At 40.4% G+C, this 17,752-nt stretch overlaps 2 protein-coding genes across 3 annotated transcripts in view; one reads left to right on the plus strand and one right to left on the minus strand.

Moving 5' to 3' along the window:
- Nucleotides 1-8,097, minus strand: part of pld1a (phospholipase D1a) — a 33,425-nt gene extending 25,328 nt beyond the window's left edge. The window contains exon 1 of one of the 2 annotated variants that reach the window (XM_067613772.1): nucleotides 7,968-8,097. The gene's annotated coding sequence lies outside the window, so the exon portion shown is untranslated. Of the gene's footprint in view, nucleotides 1-6,446; nucleotides 6,619-7,967 lie in introns of those variants that run through there. The other variant, XM_067613771.1, reaches the window with a different exon arrangement.
- A 1,107-nt stretch (nucleotides 8,098-9,204) lies between these two features.
- Nucleotides 9,205-13,997, plus strand: ghsra (growth hormone secretagogue receptor a). Its single transcript, XM_067614744.1, has 2 exons — nucleotides 9,205-11,080; nucleotides 11,238-13,997. Exons 1-2 carry the CDS (start codon nucleotides 10,240-10,242, stop codon nucleotides 11,549-11,551), a joined length of 1,155 nt encoding a protein of 384 aa, XP_067470845.1. The 5' UTR covers nucleotides 9,205-10,239; the 3' UTR covers nucleotides 11,552-13,997.
- Nucleotides 13,998-17,752: the final 3,755 nt, after the last annotated feature.

Below are 17,752 nucleotides of genomic sequence, written 5' to 3' on the forward strand. Positions count from 1 at the left end.
TATGCATGCACACACACGCATAAAAGCTCTGGTCATGGTAATTCTGTTCATGCAACCTGACGGTTGAGCAGAGAGAGGGTGAGAATGTAATGGAACTGCGGGAGTTATCTCTGTACTCCATTCCAATTGTACACTGCCTACTTCCTGCTTCCTGTCCTGTTGTCATGGAGATAGTTTTAACAGCCAGCAAGCAGCTTATATATAAATATCAACAGAAAGAGCTAAGAGTGTCCGCCTCTCCCTTCATGTGCTCGCATCCCTCTTAAATGTCAATTAGTTGGAATTGACACACTGTGAAATCATAGATGAAGAAATGAAAGAATGTTGAGTGGGAGAAGAACTGCAGAGTTTCAGGAGGGGGTGAAGCAAAGAGAGAGAAATATTAGGCATCATAAAAGTAAAGTGCATGGGCATTCGTCAATCTTTTCAACATGTGACACATGGAAAATTTTGTCTCTCCCCCTGCACTGCAGAACCATTAAGAACACGTCATGCTGGGACCAAATCTCAAATTCTAATATTGCCAAAACCATTACTGAGAATGTGACATTTAACTCAGCATTTATGGTGGGCTGTGTGCTACTGGTGAACAGAGAAAGTTTGGTACCGCTTTCTAATAAAGGCACAGTTTATAAAGGACTTATAGAGGAAGTTGTAGTTAATGTTTTATTAATGGTTAATAAACAATTTACTAAAGTTTAATAGCTCGGCTAAGCTATTATTAAGTACTAATTATGAGTTGCAATGTTGGTGAAAAATCTAGCTGGATGGCATTTAATCATCTTCCAGCAGGACACAAATTAACAGCTTATTAAGATTTACAATTAAAGACTTAAAGACCTTTATTTAACCAATTAATATTCATAATTACAAATGACTTACTTAGTTTTGTTGGTGACTCATTAGAAAGTGAGAATCCTGTTTATATGACATTTAAGTCTTTAATTGTAAATGATAGCAGCACTTTTCCAGAACGTCAGAGGTTAAAAAGTCCATGGAGTAGCCTACCTGTTAAACTAAAGAATTACATAGTGTCTCTATTCATTCCTTATCAATATTTATAACTGGAGACTTGATTATTATTGATTATTAGAAAGACTTGAAAGTTAATTGCTCACCAACCAGGAAACCCAGACATTGTTCTAACAAAGGGCTTACAACCTCTCCATTGAGCATTAGTTGATGATTTGTTAACGTTTCGTCATTATGTTCAACTTTTTTTAGTGGACCCTCATGGACAGCCGTGTTGGATATACAGTCCCTTACATGGTTCCACCTGCTCTCTTGATATTTTTCATAGCATAATAAACTTCTGTCTGAGGTTTTGAAATAAGAAAAGAAGAGACACACTCTTGTTTGTCTGTGTTATGCAGCAGTTCCTTCCTTGTAGCCTCGCTTCTCCAACAGTGCAAAGACCTGAGAGGGACACATGGGAAGGAAGACGAGGTCACCCTGCCATGTGTATCTACTGGCAGAAAATAAAAAATCTTCATCCAGTATCAGTTTCTTACCTAAGCTGTCCAAAAATCAAGTTCAGCCAAGAAATTTGTGTGAATTGCAGCCAAAAGTTTGATTCACTGCCAAACCTTTGTGAGCGTGGGAAGGTACTGCCACTGATTCACATGTAAAATGATCATGTGTGTCTGAAACTCGTTCTTTCATCTTTAATCATACTCTTGTATTTCTTGCACAACTAAATATGAAACCACTGTTTCATTTAACACTAGATAGACGGGTGATTTAGGGCTTTTTTATCATCTCATTGGTATGCTATGAGTGCCTCTTTTTTTTAGGTTGCTTGCAGTGATGAACAGAACATATTCATAAACAAAGACACTACAGCCTTTTTTCCTGGTCTATACATAAATTATCTTTTTACACAAAAGCAGCATGATAATGATGTGACTTGTCTGATCTAGTCTGGAGGTGGGAACTTGCCATGCTCCAGCTACAGCTGGAACTTGAGTTGCGCTCACTGCATGAGTCCTAAACCAAATACTGAAAGCTTTGAACAGGGAAACAGTGACAATTTCCTCACCCAGATCTGGGTGTAGAATATTTACATTTCAAATATGCTACGGAAAATGATAGGGCATCCTGGTGGTACAGAGGTGTATGGTAACATACAGATTATTTTTATCATTTAAAAAGGAATTCACCACACCAACATTCCACTCTCATTCTTTGCACGTCATCTCCTTTTTCGCTCCACTCGTTCACACCGCTCTCAACTGCTTAACGTCTAATAAAACAGAATTTCCCAAATGATTCATTCTTCTCCCTCTTCTCACTCATTCTCCTTGTTACAGTATGGTCAATGTTTTTTGGAATATAGAAAATCCAACATCGTATTTTTTCTCATTTCCTTGGCCAAACAAAGACAAGGTGAAGTAATGTCAGTAAACCAATTGTAGCACAGCTCCAGATCAGTTTGATAGCGGAGGATGTTTTGGCATCATAAACACCAAGAGTATACCAATTCAAACAGATAATAATCACACAAAGAGCAATCCAGTCTATAAAGAAGCAGAGATACTGCAGGGCTACATTGCGGGATGATATCATTTTACCAATCTACAAATGTCCTGTTGTTCATATGAGTGAGTCAGAGCAAGCTGCAATTAAAAATTAACGAAATGTCACTGACGTCTTTGTGACACATTCAAAGAGCTTCGATCTCATGTTATTGCAACGTGGTGGCTCATTGCTTTGAGAATCAGTTTGATTATTTTATTTGGAAGTGTGCATACAATACATTTGTGCTTTGAGAAAAGGGGAAGAAGAAGACAAGACAGTTTGAGCAAAGTTGAACAAATTCCAACATTTCATAACAAAGATGTGGGATGCACCGGGCATTAGAAATTTCTGAGTTACTGTAACAGTAGATTATTTTTCATATTTATGGTGAGACACAATGATCAAGAATTAGTCATCATCAGTGACCAACTATCACTATCATCATCACCACTTATTTTAAGTTCTACTGACCAAATGACTCTTCATCACCACCCAGTCAAAGCCAGATTAAACAGTTACATCAGCATCTGTGTAGTGACAGAAACTTGTTTTACCCAAAAATGCATCAACAATTATACATACCATTTTCTGTCTTCATTAAACTGAACTCTGCCTATGTCAAATGTCAGCTGATGCTCCTACTTTTGTCCCTCTACACCAGGCCTGCAATACATGTCTGAAAAGTGTCAAATTATTGGAGAGAACACTGGAGGCGGACTGAATATCTGTGTCAACATCAGCTGAGGTGCTGTCACTGATTACCCATCGAGTGTTAAGAAAAATAGATAACTTGTGAAATGTACCATTTATTCCTGGATGTGGCATAACAAACTTGATATTTACAAAGTACTGGGACAAACACAGTGAATGATCTAAATACCTCTAAAGATACCATACAATCAGTACATACAAAAACACTCACAATCACACATTTACACAAACACACACACACATACATAATACATACATACAATGAAGATCGCATAGAAACATTGCTTGGCATTTACAGATCGCATGGTGCCAAGCTCCTCATGGCGCAGATGGTACAAATAGAGAGAGCGAGAGAAGATGGAGGGAGGTAGGGAGAGAGAAGCAACAAGGGTCTGTGACACCTCTCTTTCTCTGCCCACACTAAGCTGCCTATTATCTAATCCTTCACACCATGGATAGGGGGGATAGGGATGGTCAGAAAGGCATAGAAAGCAAGACATACAGTACAAGTAGATGCCAGAAAAAGACAGGGAGCAATCGTCGTCGTCACCAGAGTGGCGTTCTGCTGGCGTAAACACAAGGCATCATTGTACTGAAGGAGTGAGGGAACTGCTCTCTCTGCTCTCTCTCCTCCAGCCAAGCCCGACTCAGCCCAACCAAACCAGCCAAGTTTGAGCCTGGAAACAACCAAACTATAACTTGTGTCCAGACCACTAAAGTGACTCACCATGATTAAAGTAGCAGAGAAGAAAGTATAGAAAGCGTTTGTGCTCTTGGCTTTAAAGGGTCAGTTTGTCCAAATTACCAGCTCCAGTGGTAGTATGGAGATAGTTTAAGGTGTTAAAATACTTGCCTCTGAGATTTTTGCCACCAACCCAGTACAATTAAGCTGAATGGAATAGTGCCTGTGGTACTCACAACTCCTAGAAAACAAAGTGGTTTTGGCCAATCTGCTGTTTCTGTCAGAGCCTCTCAGGATTGGAACAATTTACCACAACACATAAGAAACTGTGCCAACTACAATTTATTCACCACAACGTTAAGAGCCTGGTTCATTAGAAATCAAACTTGTGAACGCTAGAACAGTGAGGTGTTTTTTTGCATTGTTTGTTGTCTTATTTGTCATTATTATGCTTGATGTAAGAGCTGCTCTTGCTTATCATAGGCTCTCTACATAATGTCCACACTTCATCAGTCCTGCTATGCTATTTGTTGAATGTGCTCTCATGCTGTTTGTTGATTTTGTGTGTCTTAAAAGGCTATCTTTCTTGCTCTATGTAGTGCAGCTTCTGTTTGTATCTGCATATTCTCACCACTTTTATTGTCGATTGTAATTTCAATGCTTTTATTCGCAACGTCTGTGATTCCAACTACTTGTCCGCCCAGGGACACAGCTACTGAAATTTAGCCTTTCTGGCTAACTCTAGCATATTTTCAGAAATGTTATTAAAGTCCTTGTCAAATAACGTAATAAAATTTTAAAAAATAACAACAACAACAACAATTTAAAAAGCTCTTTCCAGATGTTCCAGTTAATCAGCAGACCACATTGTGAACAGATTTCATTGGAACTTCTTTCTACAGAAGAAATCATTTGCATGGCAATTGTGGATTTGTGGATTTATGGATTATCTTGAGTAATGGACACATTGTGTCTGGAAAAATATGTTGAATTCATTAAATGTGACATTTAGATGCTGTGGGCAATTGTTTTTGGGGACGCAGGCAGAAATCTCTGACACAGAGATCCTCAAAACATGTGAAAATCAAACCAAAACTATTTGCATGACTAAGAACTACCGAGTCAAAAAATATATTTTTTTGTAATTTGGGTGAACCAAATTGAAAGGTTTGCAAGAAAATAATCTGAGTGCCCTGGACCTCATTACTTGAGCAATCATGAGGCAGGACATGAAGCAGGTCTGTATACAAGCCAAAAAGTAGCTACACTGATCCGACAGAGACTTTACACACAAAGTAGGTGCTAATGATGAATGGTGTATTCCAAAGAGCACAGTGGCATTTTACAGTATTTAAATAAATCATTTCTATTTTTGCATATGAGAACCTTTTCATTTGTCTTCTCCACAGAAGCAAAACAGTATTGTCTGCTGCATAACTTTAAGATTTAAACCTCTTATCTATAGAGGTATCATATAGGAAAACTCTAGACTTCTTCCCGGTGTTAGCTATAAACAGTCTTGTGATGCAGAAAAAAAGCTACACAAACACTGTCTGTTGTACAATCCTAAACATAATGCTTCAATTACCCGCAGATTATCATTTCTAAGGCAGTGGTTGGAAGCTCGAAGCAGCCTGCCATATGGCAGAAGTATGAGACTGTAGTCCACATCTGGAATACATTTACTAAATCTGTTTTCAATGTTAAAAATATTTCAAATCCCTCCTGAAAAAAACACTGCAATAAGATAAAATTCTTATTACATGACTTTAAATTCAGCTCACAAACCGAGCAAGACAACGCCACATAGTACAGCTCAATACAGTGAAACACACATGCACACACATAAAGCCTAAGGCGGGAATAACAATTAAGTTTATGTTTATGCTGGCAACACAAGAGAGAGTATTGAGGTTGTGCTTATTCTACTGCCTGTGCAAAAGGAAGACTACTGAATGCCAAAGGTCAGTATCATGTGTACCAGTTGTTAAGACAGAAGAAGGGGGGTTGTTGGGGTGAGCAGCAGAGAAAGAGAAGCAAAATATCTCCAGTCTCCCCATGAGATTCCAGCTGCAGCAACTAACTCTCACAACAGGGTGTGAGAAAATGGGCAGCATTGCAAACGCACACACATACACCTGTGGAGTCTTATACAACAAGTAAAACAACACTTGTTGCAATTAATATAAGTGAATACTCTTAACTTATGAGCAAACACAACTGTCTTTACACCCACTTAGTCAAGGATTATCACACACACATCCTCTTCCATGATAGGACAAAAAGATAAACAGACACAGCTACACCTTGTTATGTTAAGTACATATTTGATCAGCAGCTCCCAGTTTGTTTCCATTTAATGCAGACATATAATGACATGACTCAGGCATACTATACATTCTTCTACTTGATCTCACTGACAACCCAAACCCAAGGAATGTCACAGAGACGCATATCCCCCCCCCCCAGCTATGGACGCAAATAGACCAGAGCAAACACAGACTCAAACAGTGAGAGTTAGGGAGACATTACCAACCTGCTCTTTTTGTGGACATGTAGTCCACATGTTGGCTAATCTCATCAATCCACTCGGCTTCACTCAATGGACGGTTTTGCAAAGACACGCGCTCTTCACCTGAGCAGGCAAAGAATTGTAGGCAGCAGTGGCAACAAACAGCCAGCTCTGTGCTCCTTGTTCTGTAACTCAGTGTGGCTAAGCAAAACTCATAGTGAACTCTCTCCAACTCCTCATAAAAGGAGGGGTCTCTGAAACTCTAGACCAATCACAGAAGGAGGGTCCACCCACAAGCAATTTTCATTGGATTAAAAGTGCTGGACTTTGGGTGAAATAGGAGGAGTCCTCTGGGGAGAAAATACTGACAGTGATCTTACCATTATCTCATCAGTTCACACTACGTCACTTTCTCCCTCATCTCCCTGCACTTGTTCAGCCCAAATTCTTTGCATATTTGTGTTTTGTACATATATGTTTGTATCCCTCTATGTCAGGGTGTGTGTCTCACCTTCTACATCTATGCATTAATGAAGATGTAAGACTGTCTGTGTGTCTTTTAGGCATTTTTGCACTAATAAAACAATAAAACACATGAAACATAAGTCATAAGAAAAAAGCATATAGACTTATGAAATAGAAAAAATAAAACAAGGACAACCATGCTGTGCGTAGTTAACTAACTGCACTAACTGTGCGTACACATGCTATGTGTGTGTTCCTGCTGACTGAGCTCTCATCTAAAGAAATTTATCCTCATATCACACCTGTAGCAGAAACCATTCATTGTGGCCTCACGAGCATCCACAGTCAAGTGCAAAATTATAAAACAATCTCTTCCTCCATCTTGTGGATAAAAGGATGTACTGCACTACATACTGACAGAACACACACTCACACGCACAACGATCAAATTTGTGTGGATATCCTTATGACAGGGACTTTAACCTGTAATCTACCACTCCCTTGAAGTTAGTCAAAACGATACCCGAATACCTATCCACACACCTGGCTTTGCCACGTTTTCCAACAGACGCGCTCTTGTGCTCATGAACCATAGAGAAATATAGAACTGAAACGATAAATGTATTGCATGTACAGAATACAAAGCAATAAGATCCTAAAAAGTTCAGACAGAGAGATGAACGGCAGGACACTATCTGAGGCCTCTGTTGTGTTATGTAATACGACAGTTCACAGCAAGAAAAATACCAAACAGAAATCACTCATGAGTCTAAAATACAGATGTGATATTTCAGTGAAGATACTGAGTGTTGCTGCTGTTATTACCTCCTGTTGTCCCAGAAATACCCAATTTTGGCATTTTGGTTGCCTCAATAGTAGTGATTTCAGCTTGTTGTTTGGAAATCATTACCATAGTTGCTGTGAGCACAGCCTCATTGAAATGTAAACACATTACACAGCACAAATGTCAGAAGTTCATAGGTTGAGATTTCTTCTGAATATCAAAAAAAGCCCATCACCCAAATACACACTCACTTGCACAAACACACACATACAGTCTGGACACAGCCAGCTACATACCAGATATGATGAAAAGATCTCACAGAGACTTTGAAAGGCATAACTGTCTTGACATGTTTCCTGCCCGTGTTCTTTCCACTGATCCCTCTCTTGTTCTCCTTCTCTATTCACTTCTTTCTTTCGCTCTCTCTCTCTCTGTCACACACACACACACGTTTTGATTTAGTGGTCATAAACAAAATGGTATCTGCTGGTACACACAGCGCAAAGGGCAGAGAGATAAGCATGAGTATCACATTAGTGCAGTAAAATGGAAATATATTGCAACACTGATTGTGATGGGATTCACACTTATATATGAAAGTGGCCATTTGGTTAACCAGTGAAGCCTCCAGCAAGCTGTCAGTAAGAAGGTCAGAAAATAGACAGCTGTTTGTCAGTCTTGTTATCAGGCATAATTCTGTTAGAGTTGAGTTTGTAGAGACAGCTGGATCTCAGCCAATGACAATAATGCCGTGGCAGTTGTAGTCAAGCAGGTTATTGAAGTAAGTTTGCACTATGGTTTTTACTGTATGTATCTAAACCTGAGTCAGATAGCCTTTGCAAATGAAACTCCACATGATGCTAATTACAAACCCTCACTGCAACAGCAGTACTGTATTTTTATTAGTGCCTCGTCATGACTCTTTCTGCAGAGGGCAAATTGGAGCCTTGAATGTGCTTCAATCAGACTATTTGACATTTCATGGCTGTGGAGTTATACAATTCCACCAGGGCAGAGAGTTCTGAAATATATAAAAATATATAGATTTGACATAGCACCAGGTAAAAACCACGTACATTCCATTTCTTGTACTGTACTTTACCCCAAATAGCTCTTTAAAAACGTTTTAAGGAGCAAACGCCAGACTCATCACTAAAGTGATCCCTACAGAATCTCTATCTTTTTCAACCTCCTTGCAGGATTTGCATCAACTTATTCCAAAACGTGTGCTGCAAAGCCAGACTTTTGAATAAGAAGCAATTCTGAGTCTTATTCAAGGACACCTCAGCAGACTCTTGGCCGTTTGGAGGAGTTTCTGTAAGGTCATTTATGCTCTCTGAAAGAAAAGTGGTGAACAAGTCTCTAAAATTGATGAACATCAAGGGCAGTCATCATTGTCCTAACAGCACCTGTAGGTGGCGTTGCAGCACTGGACTCACTGTAGACCCCAGCACACCGCCCCCCTCTTCAACAGCACCACTTCACCTGTACATGATGTTTTGCGCACTGTGAGTCAGGATTCACACACTGGATATGCGCCACAACTAAAGGAGCAGATTTGGACAGCCTGGACGAATTTCTTTGTATTCTCAACTACTTTATTTGACTTCAATTTGATTATTTGATGACTATGATGACAATGCGTCGTTCCTACGTGGTGCTTGTGACTTTTATAAAACTGTCTCCGTTCCGTCATACAGTATTTGTTTTCATGTTGGTTGTTGTTTATCCGTTTGTGTTTGGCTGAGTTTGAGCCCCGGCGCCCTCCCTATAGGACAGATGTTCACCGCCGCTGCTGTATCAATACGACCCTGCCTCTGACTCACCATCACATGCTGTCCGGTGCCACTCGTCTCCTGTTCCACTATTTTGTTTTTGTCTGACGCGCTGCTGGTGATGGGAACTTTGGGACTCTGCGCATGAAGAATCCTCGTTTTTTATTTTTTTCCAAAGTACTCTGCAGCTGCGGGCTCCCAGAAACAGAGAATGCAGGAGTTAAACTGTCTTTTAAGTTGTTGTATTTTTTTTTAGATAATAGATTTTGTGCTGTGTTTTTTCCTGCCTTTTTGATTGGACTGCATCTCCCCCATGAATTTCGGCTGGCGATGTGTAACTTACAAATATTAAGCATGTAATTTGTTTTGTAACTTGCACGCCTACTCTTCTTATGAACAAGTGGCACCAAACATTTAGGGACCACTTCAGCATGTGTGTTGCAGATGAAGTGGATAATTTGGATCGACCCTAAAATTGCTTCGTGTTCATATCAGAGTCTGGAGAGGACTATCTGTTCCCCGGAGAAACACAGACGTTTTTTTTTTTCTCAGATCAGAATTCTGACTTAGACTCTTTTCACCTTCATTGTGAACAGGGGTTCAGGTTGGTTGCTAAAGCGCGCAAGGATCTTGGTTTTACGCACGACTGCCAACCTTTAACATTACCTCCGCAACTCAAACAGTGATAATGGGAGGAGAGGGCAGCTCCAAGGGGCTTGAGGAGTCCCTGACTCGGGGTGCCTTTAACAGTCAGGGCCAGGCGCGGCCCCGTGAATAACCGCGCGGCGACAGCATGCCCTCTTGGCCCAATCTCTCGGAGTGCCTCTCCCATAACTGCAGCTGGGAGGAGACCCACAACTTCACAAGGAACAGTGACCTTGATCTCCCTCCTCTAAATTACTACTCAATCCCTCTCCTCACGGGCATCACCATCGCCTGTACACTGCTGTTTCTGGTCGGGGTGGTCGGGAACGTCATGACCATTTTGGTGGTCAGCAAGTACCGGGACATGCGCACCACCACCAACCTATACCTGTGCAGCATGGCAGTATCTGACCTGCTCATCTTCCTCTGTATGCCCCTGGACCTCTACCGCATGTGGAGGTACAGGCCCTGGCGCTTTGGGGACGCGCTCTGCAAGCTCTTTCAGTTCGTCTCCGAGTCATGCACCTACTCTACCATCCTGAGCATCACCGCGCTTTCAGTGGAGCGCTACCTGGCAATCTGCTTCCCGCTGCGCGCCAAGGCCCTCGTTACCAAAAGGCGGGTGCGCGCCCTCATTCTTCTACTCTGGACAGTGTCCCTGTTGAGCGCCGGACCTGTGTTTGTCATGGTAGGAGTGGAGCGGGACAGCATGGGACCGCCAGATTACATTTCTGAAATGAATGAGACTGGCTTCTTTCTGGAGGCCGGGGACACCAGGGAGTGTAAGATGACGCATTACGCCGTGGAGTCAGGTCTGATGGGGGCCATGGTGTGGCTGAGCTCTGTTTTTTTCTTCATGCCAGTGTTCTGTCTCACAGTGCTCTACAGTCTCATAGGCCGCCGTCTGTGGCAGAGACATAGGGAGACAAACATCAGCTCCCGAGTGGCTCACCGGGACAAGAGCAACAGACAGACCATAAAGATGTTGGGTAAGTTTGGAAAAGGCGCAAATTACGCACAGTGCACGAGGTGTCTCACTTAATTATTCAACATATGAAAGGGTGGACATCGACCACTGAATAAAGTCAAGGTTTTAACTCTATTTTAATTCCCTCCTAACAATTCCTCCTTCTCCTCTCCTTCCAGTGGTGGTGGTGTTGGCCTTCGTCCTGTGCTGGTTGCCGTTCCACGTTGGTCGCTACCTGCAGTTCCGTTCTCTGGACGCTCCGTCTCCTCTGCTGTCCTTGTTATCAGAGTACTGCAGCTTGGTGTCGGTAGTTCTTTTCTACCTGAGTGCCGCCATCAATCCCATCCTCTATAACACCATGTCCTGGAAATACCGCGGCGCAGCAGCGCGCCTCTTCGGCCTGACAGACAACCAGCTGCCAAGGGGCCGCACAGCAAGCACCGTGAAGGGAGACGGCTCCAACGGCTGGACGGAATCCACTGTCAGCTTCTAAACTTATGACTGTAAAAGTGTCTGGATATAACTATTGAAGTATTAGTCACAAGTTGAAAACGCTGACCTAAACGCCATTATTTCAGTCAGGCTGATAAAAACATTTGCTTTGTACATGTGAGCGCAGCTTTTGCCTTTACTTGACTTGGACTAAAAGGACCAGAAGAAGCTGCAAACTCCTATCAAAGAGACCCTTTTGATTTTTTTTTTTTTTTTTGCACAAATACATTTCTTGTTGGATCACATCAGCAAATTTCACCCACTATTCATACAACACACTCCGCATTGAAAAGCACATCTGGTGGAGTGCAAAATATACACTAGCCTGAAGTGCTTTCATCGATCCAAATGTGAACAACATACAGCACGGGTGCACGCCCCTATGCACGCACACATAGGCTAAATATTACTATTACTAACATCTGCAATTGCCTTATATTGTACTCATATTCTGGATGACAAAGAAAGCACTGTAGAACTTGTGGCACTGAGCTGTACTCCTTTAGAGAGGGGCAGAGGTGCAGTGTGTATATGTGTGTGTGTGTGTGTGTGTGTTTGTGTGTGTGTGTGTGTGTGTGTGTGTATGGGGGGGGTATCTGCATGTGTGTATTAATATTGTGTGCTAGGTGACATGGTTTTGGATGTGATTTATGTTATTTCTTGGAGAGAGTGTGAAAGTGCAAAAATACTATGTCACTTTTTTTTTTCTCATGCTGAATGCCCTGTACCTTGGAAATTTAAGTCCATGCTGTGTTGATGCTGCCAAGAAGGGCCATTTGAGTTGGTGGAAAGTCCCCAAAATGAAAATAATTAATATTCCTTGGTAGCCATGTAATCAATGTTGGTGTCTTGAGTTCATTGGAGCCACAAAGCAAATTGATTTCTTGGAATATTTTACAGAATGCAAACATTTCCAAGATATATATCATTATGTTTTGTAATTATATTGCGTTCTTGATAAATGATGTAAATTATTCAAGCAGCAGGCCTCTTACAACTGAAAAGAAAACTGAAAAAAAAAATCTATTCCTACATTCTCACTTAAACCATGCAGTGCATTCAAGCAGCATTAATTTGCTGCGTAGACAAAGAAAGCTGAAATCAACAGTTCAGTTGCCATAAATGCCTCAGCTTCCTGAGATCAATACTGTTCATTTTCATCACGACATGTTTCAGCCATCTCAGGTGTACTGATGTCAGGTACCTTGATACAACATACAGGGCCTTTTCAACAGCTGTGTGGGGAAATGTGCTAGTCTGTGGATTCCAATTGTACAGAACATGTAGCGGATTTGGCTTTTGTCACTTCATAATTTGCCAGATTTGACAAGACTTTGGTAATTAACAAAAACAATTTAGAAAGCTAGAATTGCATTTTTCATCTTCCACACATCCACAGCAGTCAACCTGGATTATTAGCTGTCATGTGGAATCACAGTCTTCTTTGGCACAAATTGTTCCCTACTTCCAAAACTGTTCAGTGTGAGCAAACACAGTGACTTCTTCAATGGCTAAATCAAACACGCACAATGTAAATTATATGATGTATGTTTTATTTATCTTGTTGATTGATTTGTTCAAAGTTTGCATTTTAAATTGACCGCACGGGTGCCCACTTGAAACTATTTTTCACAAGTGACTATAGTACATGATGGTGTGTGCACTGAAATAGAAATGTCCTAAATGTGCCAAAGGTGACAACCTTGTTAAAATGTCACAACAATATTCTACATAAGTTTTTGAAGTTGTCTTTAATTTAAATATCTATAAGATAATACAACTGGTGGGAAAAAAAATAGTGAGTTTTGTAGAGTGCATCATGCAGCATTATGGACAAAAAGAGGATCAGCGAGCTGTCTATAAGTGATGTTATGCTTGCTTTAACTTGTAAATAGAAGCTTTGTAATGCTACATGCTCAATGCTTTATACTCAGATGGTTTCAGCAGTCCAAATCACCATAGCAGCCTCCACTAATCTGCACTGGATTTTAAAAACATAGCCTCCTGGCTCTGAAGAATGTATCTCTGTTAACAAATGTTTCTGACTGCACATACTGATGTCATGGCATACTATTTATTAATCTCCAGGATGTATACTGATTAAAATAGTAAAAATTAATTTAATATTTTCTCTTTGTTGTTTTGTCTGTGAATATCATCTGTTGGGTAATGTATCTGTTAATGATAAAGTCTTGTAAAAGTAAAAAAAAAAAAAAAAAAAAAACAGGAAAAACTTACTTCCTCTTTTTGAACCTTTTTGTAAACAATATTTGTATTCTTCTTGCAAGATGGCACACATTTGACAGTCAAGTAGCTGTTCATCTCAGGCAGGTATTGAGATGTAATTTGCAACTAGATAGGTCTGTGAAACTAACAAACCACTTAAGGCTACCCTTACACTCACCCACACCAAACATCATCAAGTACACTGCTCAGAGTTGACTGAAAGATACATACTGCACCTTGATAAGGCCTGTAATTTCCTCTCCATATGATTCTACTTTGCCTTGTTATATAATGTTTCGTCTCTGCAGGGTGTAGTAGATTGTAATCTTAAACATAGAGGCACAGCAGTGTGTTCTCTGTCATCTCAGCTGGCGTTGTATTTATGTGGCCACAAGGCACAGCGCCACTCTGTCACCGTGGACAGCTTCAAAGCCAGCAGGCTCTGCTCTTAGATACCACACATGACTCAAAGGACCCCTCAGTCAACATGGTCAACCCAGGTACCTAATCAAAACACCTCATCAGGTAGAGTGCCTGCAAAACCTTCTGAGTACAAGATGTTCAGCAGTGATTTGCAAAAGAACAAATAATAATAAGCAAATGTGAGCCTACCTCACTAAGAACATTGAAAAGATGATAAAAATCCAAAAGAAGTGATGGAGGCAAAGTAAATGAATGAAGTAAAACCTAGGTTGGTGTCTCATAGAAGATCAGTAGTGGGTGGATGACACTGTGGATGCGGAGAAGAGGTGTGAAAGAACTGCAGGGATGAGGACGAGGTCCCTATTTAAAAAAAACGTGCAATGAAAATATACAAAAGGTGAAAGAAGAGAGGTGTAATCAATGAGTCAGACATCATGAGAGTTTATTTAGATGTGGGCTGTGGAGAGAGAGAATTACTATCAGATAAAGAGCAGCAGGGCGGGGTAGAACAAGAATTCACATCTATATCATTATCTGCCTTATGCCTCCATTTACCAGCTGGTACCAGTTAGGACAAGCTGGTGCCAGCCAACTGGTTCCGGCTGCCTGGCAGGCAATCACAGACATGCATGTACAGCTTAGAGCTTTATTTGGTGCATGAATTCAGTAATGTGCTGAAAATGTTCCACAGGGGTCTCACTCAGGCTATCTCAATACCAACACACAGTTTTTAGAGATTCTGTGGTGGCAGAAAATCCCAGAGGTGCTCTACTGGGTTCAGATCAGGACTATGTTTAGACACAGCTCTGTGAGGCACGGTGATGCTTTAAGCTTAATGCTAACGTCAGCATGCTAACATTCTCACAATGACATTGTTTAGCAGGTATGTTTACCGTGTTCGCCATCTTATTAGTTTAGCATGTTAGCATGCTAACATTTAGCCAATTAGCAGTAAGTATACAGCAGAGGCTGATGGGAATGTCAATAGTTTTGCAGGTATTTGGTGAAAAAATCTAAATTTTCACCTAGATGAAAAGTTACGGCATCATATATATATATATATATGTAGTCATCCCTACCTTACCATGCGTCTAGCATGAGTAGATCAAGGTCCGAGGTTCAGGTTTGGCAGGCTGTGTGTGAGGTGTTCTACACAACATTGAGCTATTAACTTGCAAACTTGAGCACCATTGTACTTCCATTACAAAACCAAAAAGTATGTTGGATTTCTTCTCCTTCAAATTCACTGCTGTTCTTGATATACTTTGTATATGTGTGTCACACTGTAATACTGTGTATGAAAATTACGGGAATTCGGCCGCTTCAAAGATGCCAGAATTGGTGCATCTGAAACCAATGATCCTACCACATTCAGACATCTGTGTTCAGTGATTCACACAGTGACAGTGCTTTATCTTTCAGCCTTATTCATTCAACATGCTATCTGGAACGGCAAGTTATTAAGTAGCAACTGCTGACAGTGCACTTCCCCAACAACAGGGGTTATATTACTGCTGTAATAAAGTTTAATTAAAAAAAGATAAAGTTGAGATAGTGTGAGGATGTTGTTTTGCTCTCACCTATTTCATAACTAAGATTCTACACCACTTTTAACAGACCTACTGTATGTACATGCACCACAAAACGACCAAGGATAACACAAAAGGTCAAGAGACTAATATTCCCCTAGGGTCCTCTGGTCGCTGCAGATTGAGAGGAAATGAGCGTGCAGTGAAGCAGTCTCTCACTGGTTGCCCTCAGGGACAGCAGGGAATAATGGTGTCTATGATTTACTCTTCTCAAGTATCTGGCTAAACATTATTGAGGCCGCTGGAGAGTAAATCTACAGCTGATACACCATGCATGGCTGACATACTTCCACACTGATAGTCCAGCTTAAATAAACACGTGCTGTACCTCTACATCCTTAAAACCTTGTGATAAAACATTAAAAATCCCCCTCCAGTCAAAAATGTGTTTTTCTTCTTGTTCCTACAGTTGAATGTTTGAGCTTCACTGTGTAGAATGATGTATGTACAGAGTCTGGCACTAGAAGGCTGTTTTCACATTGATCTGATGAAGCAGAAAAGTTTCTCTGTGCTCAGTGAAAATCCGATTTTAAGGGGTGGGCCTTTGAGCATGATTTGTGACATCACAAATAGTTTGGAAGCCAATCACAGTCCAGTATGCAACTTACACAAGTGTGATGTGGAAACTTGAAGCCTCCAGTGCACATACACTGAGAATGGAAACATCTTGTGTGCAATAGTTAAACTTCAGAAATGAAATATATTTGCATATTTATAGATTCTGGAATTGTAATGAGGGAGAAGGAGTAGATGTCATTTTAAGGATTTTAATGTGGTAAATTATACTTTTTTGTGGAAAACCATATCAGACACACATATTTGTTCCAAGCAGAGTATTTTTATGTTTTACTACATGTCTAGAGGGGATCTTTAACTGTCTCTTTACTTACTATGACCACACTACTGGTCAAAAGTTTTTGAACACCCTAATTTTTCCAGTTTTTATTGAAATTTAAGCAGTTAAAGTCCAGTGAATAACCTTAAATGATACAAAGATAAACGGTAAACTGCCTGAGGTACAAAAAAAAAAAGGTTTAGGTTACCAAAAACTGAAAAATGTAAATTTCAAAGTTATAAAAAGGCCTTTTTACCAAGAAAAACTCACAGCTTTTCTGCAGCAATGGAAGTAAATTAAACCTTGAAAGTTGATGTACACAATGCCAACAGGTGTCAACACTGTCAATATAAAAGCATGGATGAGGAAGTGTGATTGTCCAGAGCTCTTTTGCTGGATCCAGAGTTGGTGACTTGCACAGAGTGATTGGCACCAAAAGACCAAGAGGGCTACCACAGCACCAGAGCCATGCAATACCCACTGGTCTACATCTAGTTGGTCAGGGGTTCATCCTACAGCAAGATAATGACCCAAAACATACCACCAGGATATAGAGAACAAGGCAGTAGGCTTCGAATCATGAAGTGGCCAGCACAGTCTTCAGACTTAAAGCCCATTGACTTTGGGATGAACTGGACAGAAGGGTGAAAGAAAAGCAACCTACAAGGGGAATACATTTGTGGGAACTTCTGCAACAGTGTTGGGAAGAACTTTCTGTACAATATTTGATTTCCATTGTAGAAAGAATGCCATGAGTGTGTATGGCTGTTATGTCTGCGTCAAAAATTTAGATTAAATTTTGTTAAACAAAAAGGTGATTTTTTTTAAAATCTCAAATTGTTAATTTGTGCTCCACTTTAATTTCAAAGTACTGAGGCTTTAAAGTACATAAATTTCCATACAAAAAGGAAAAATTGACATGTTGTAAAACTTTTGATTGGTAGTATACATAAATAAGTTTCTGTAACATTTTAAATGTTGTCACCTTGAAGAATTACAACTGTTTGGAGCCATAAATCACATTATTAATTAAGATTACAATCATAATATTACAACTATTGATTATTACTCAGCATTGTTTACAACACTGCACAAAAGTGGCTCTGATGAGGGGCGAGTCATCATTCAC

Source organism: Thunnus thynnus, chromosome 16 (genome assembly GCF_963924715.1).
Source record: "Thunnus thynnus chromosome 16, fThuThy2.1, whole genome shotgun sequence".
Classification (NCBI taxonomy): Eukaryota; Metazoa; Chordata; class Actinopteri; order Scombriformes; family Scombridae; genus Thunnus; species Thunnus thynnus.

Bases quoted from the DNA above. Each gene is read 5' to 3' on its own strand.
- ghsra (XM_067614744.1), top strand. From the start codon at position 10,240: ATGCCCTCTTGGCCCAATCTCTCGGAGTGCCTCTCCCATAACTGCAGC. The intron at 11,081-11,237 runs GTAAGTTTGGAA...CTCTCCTTCCAG, and splicing joins ACAGACCATAAAGATGTTGG to TGGTGGTGGTGTTGGCCTTC.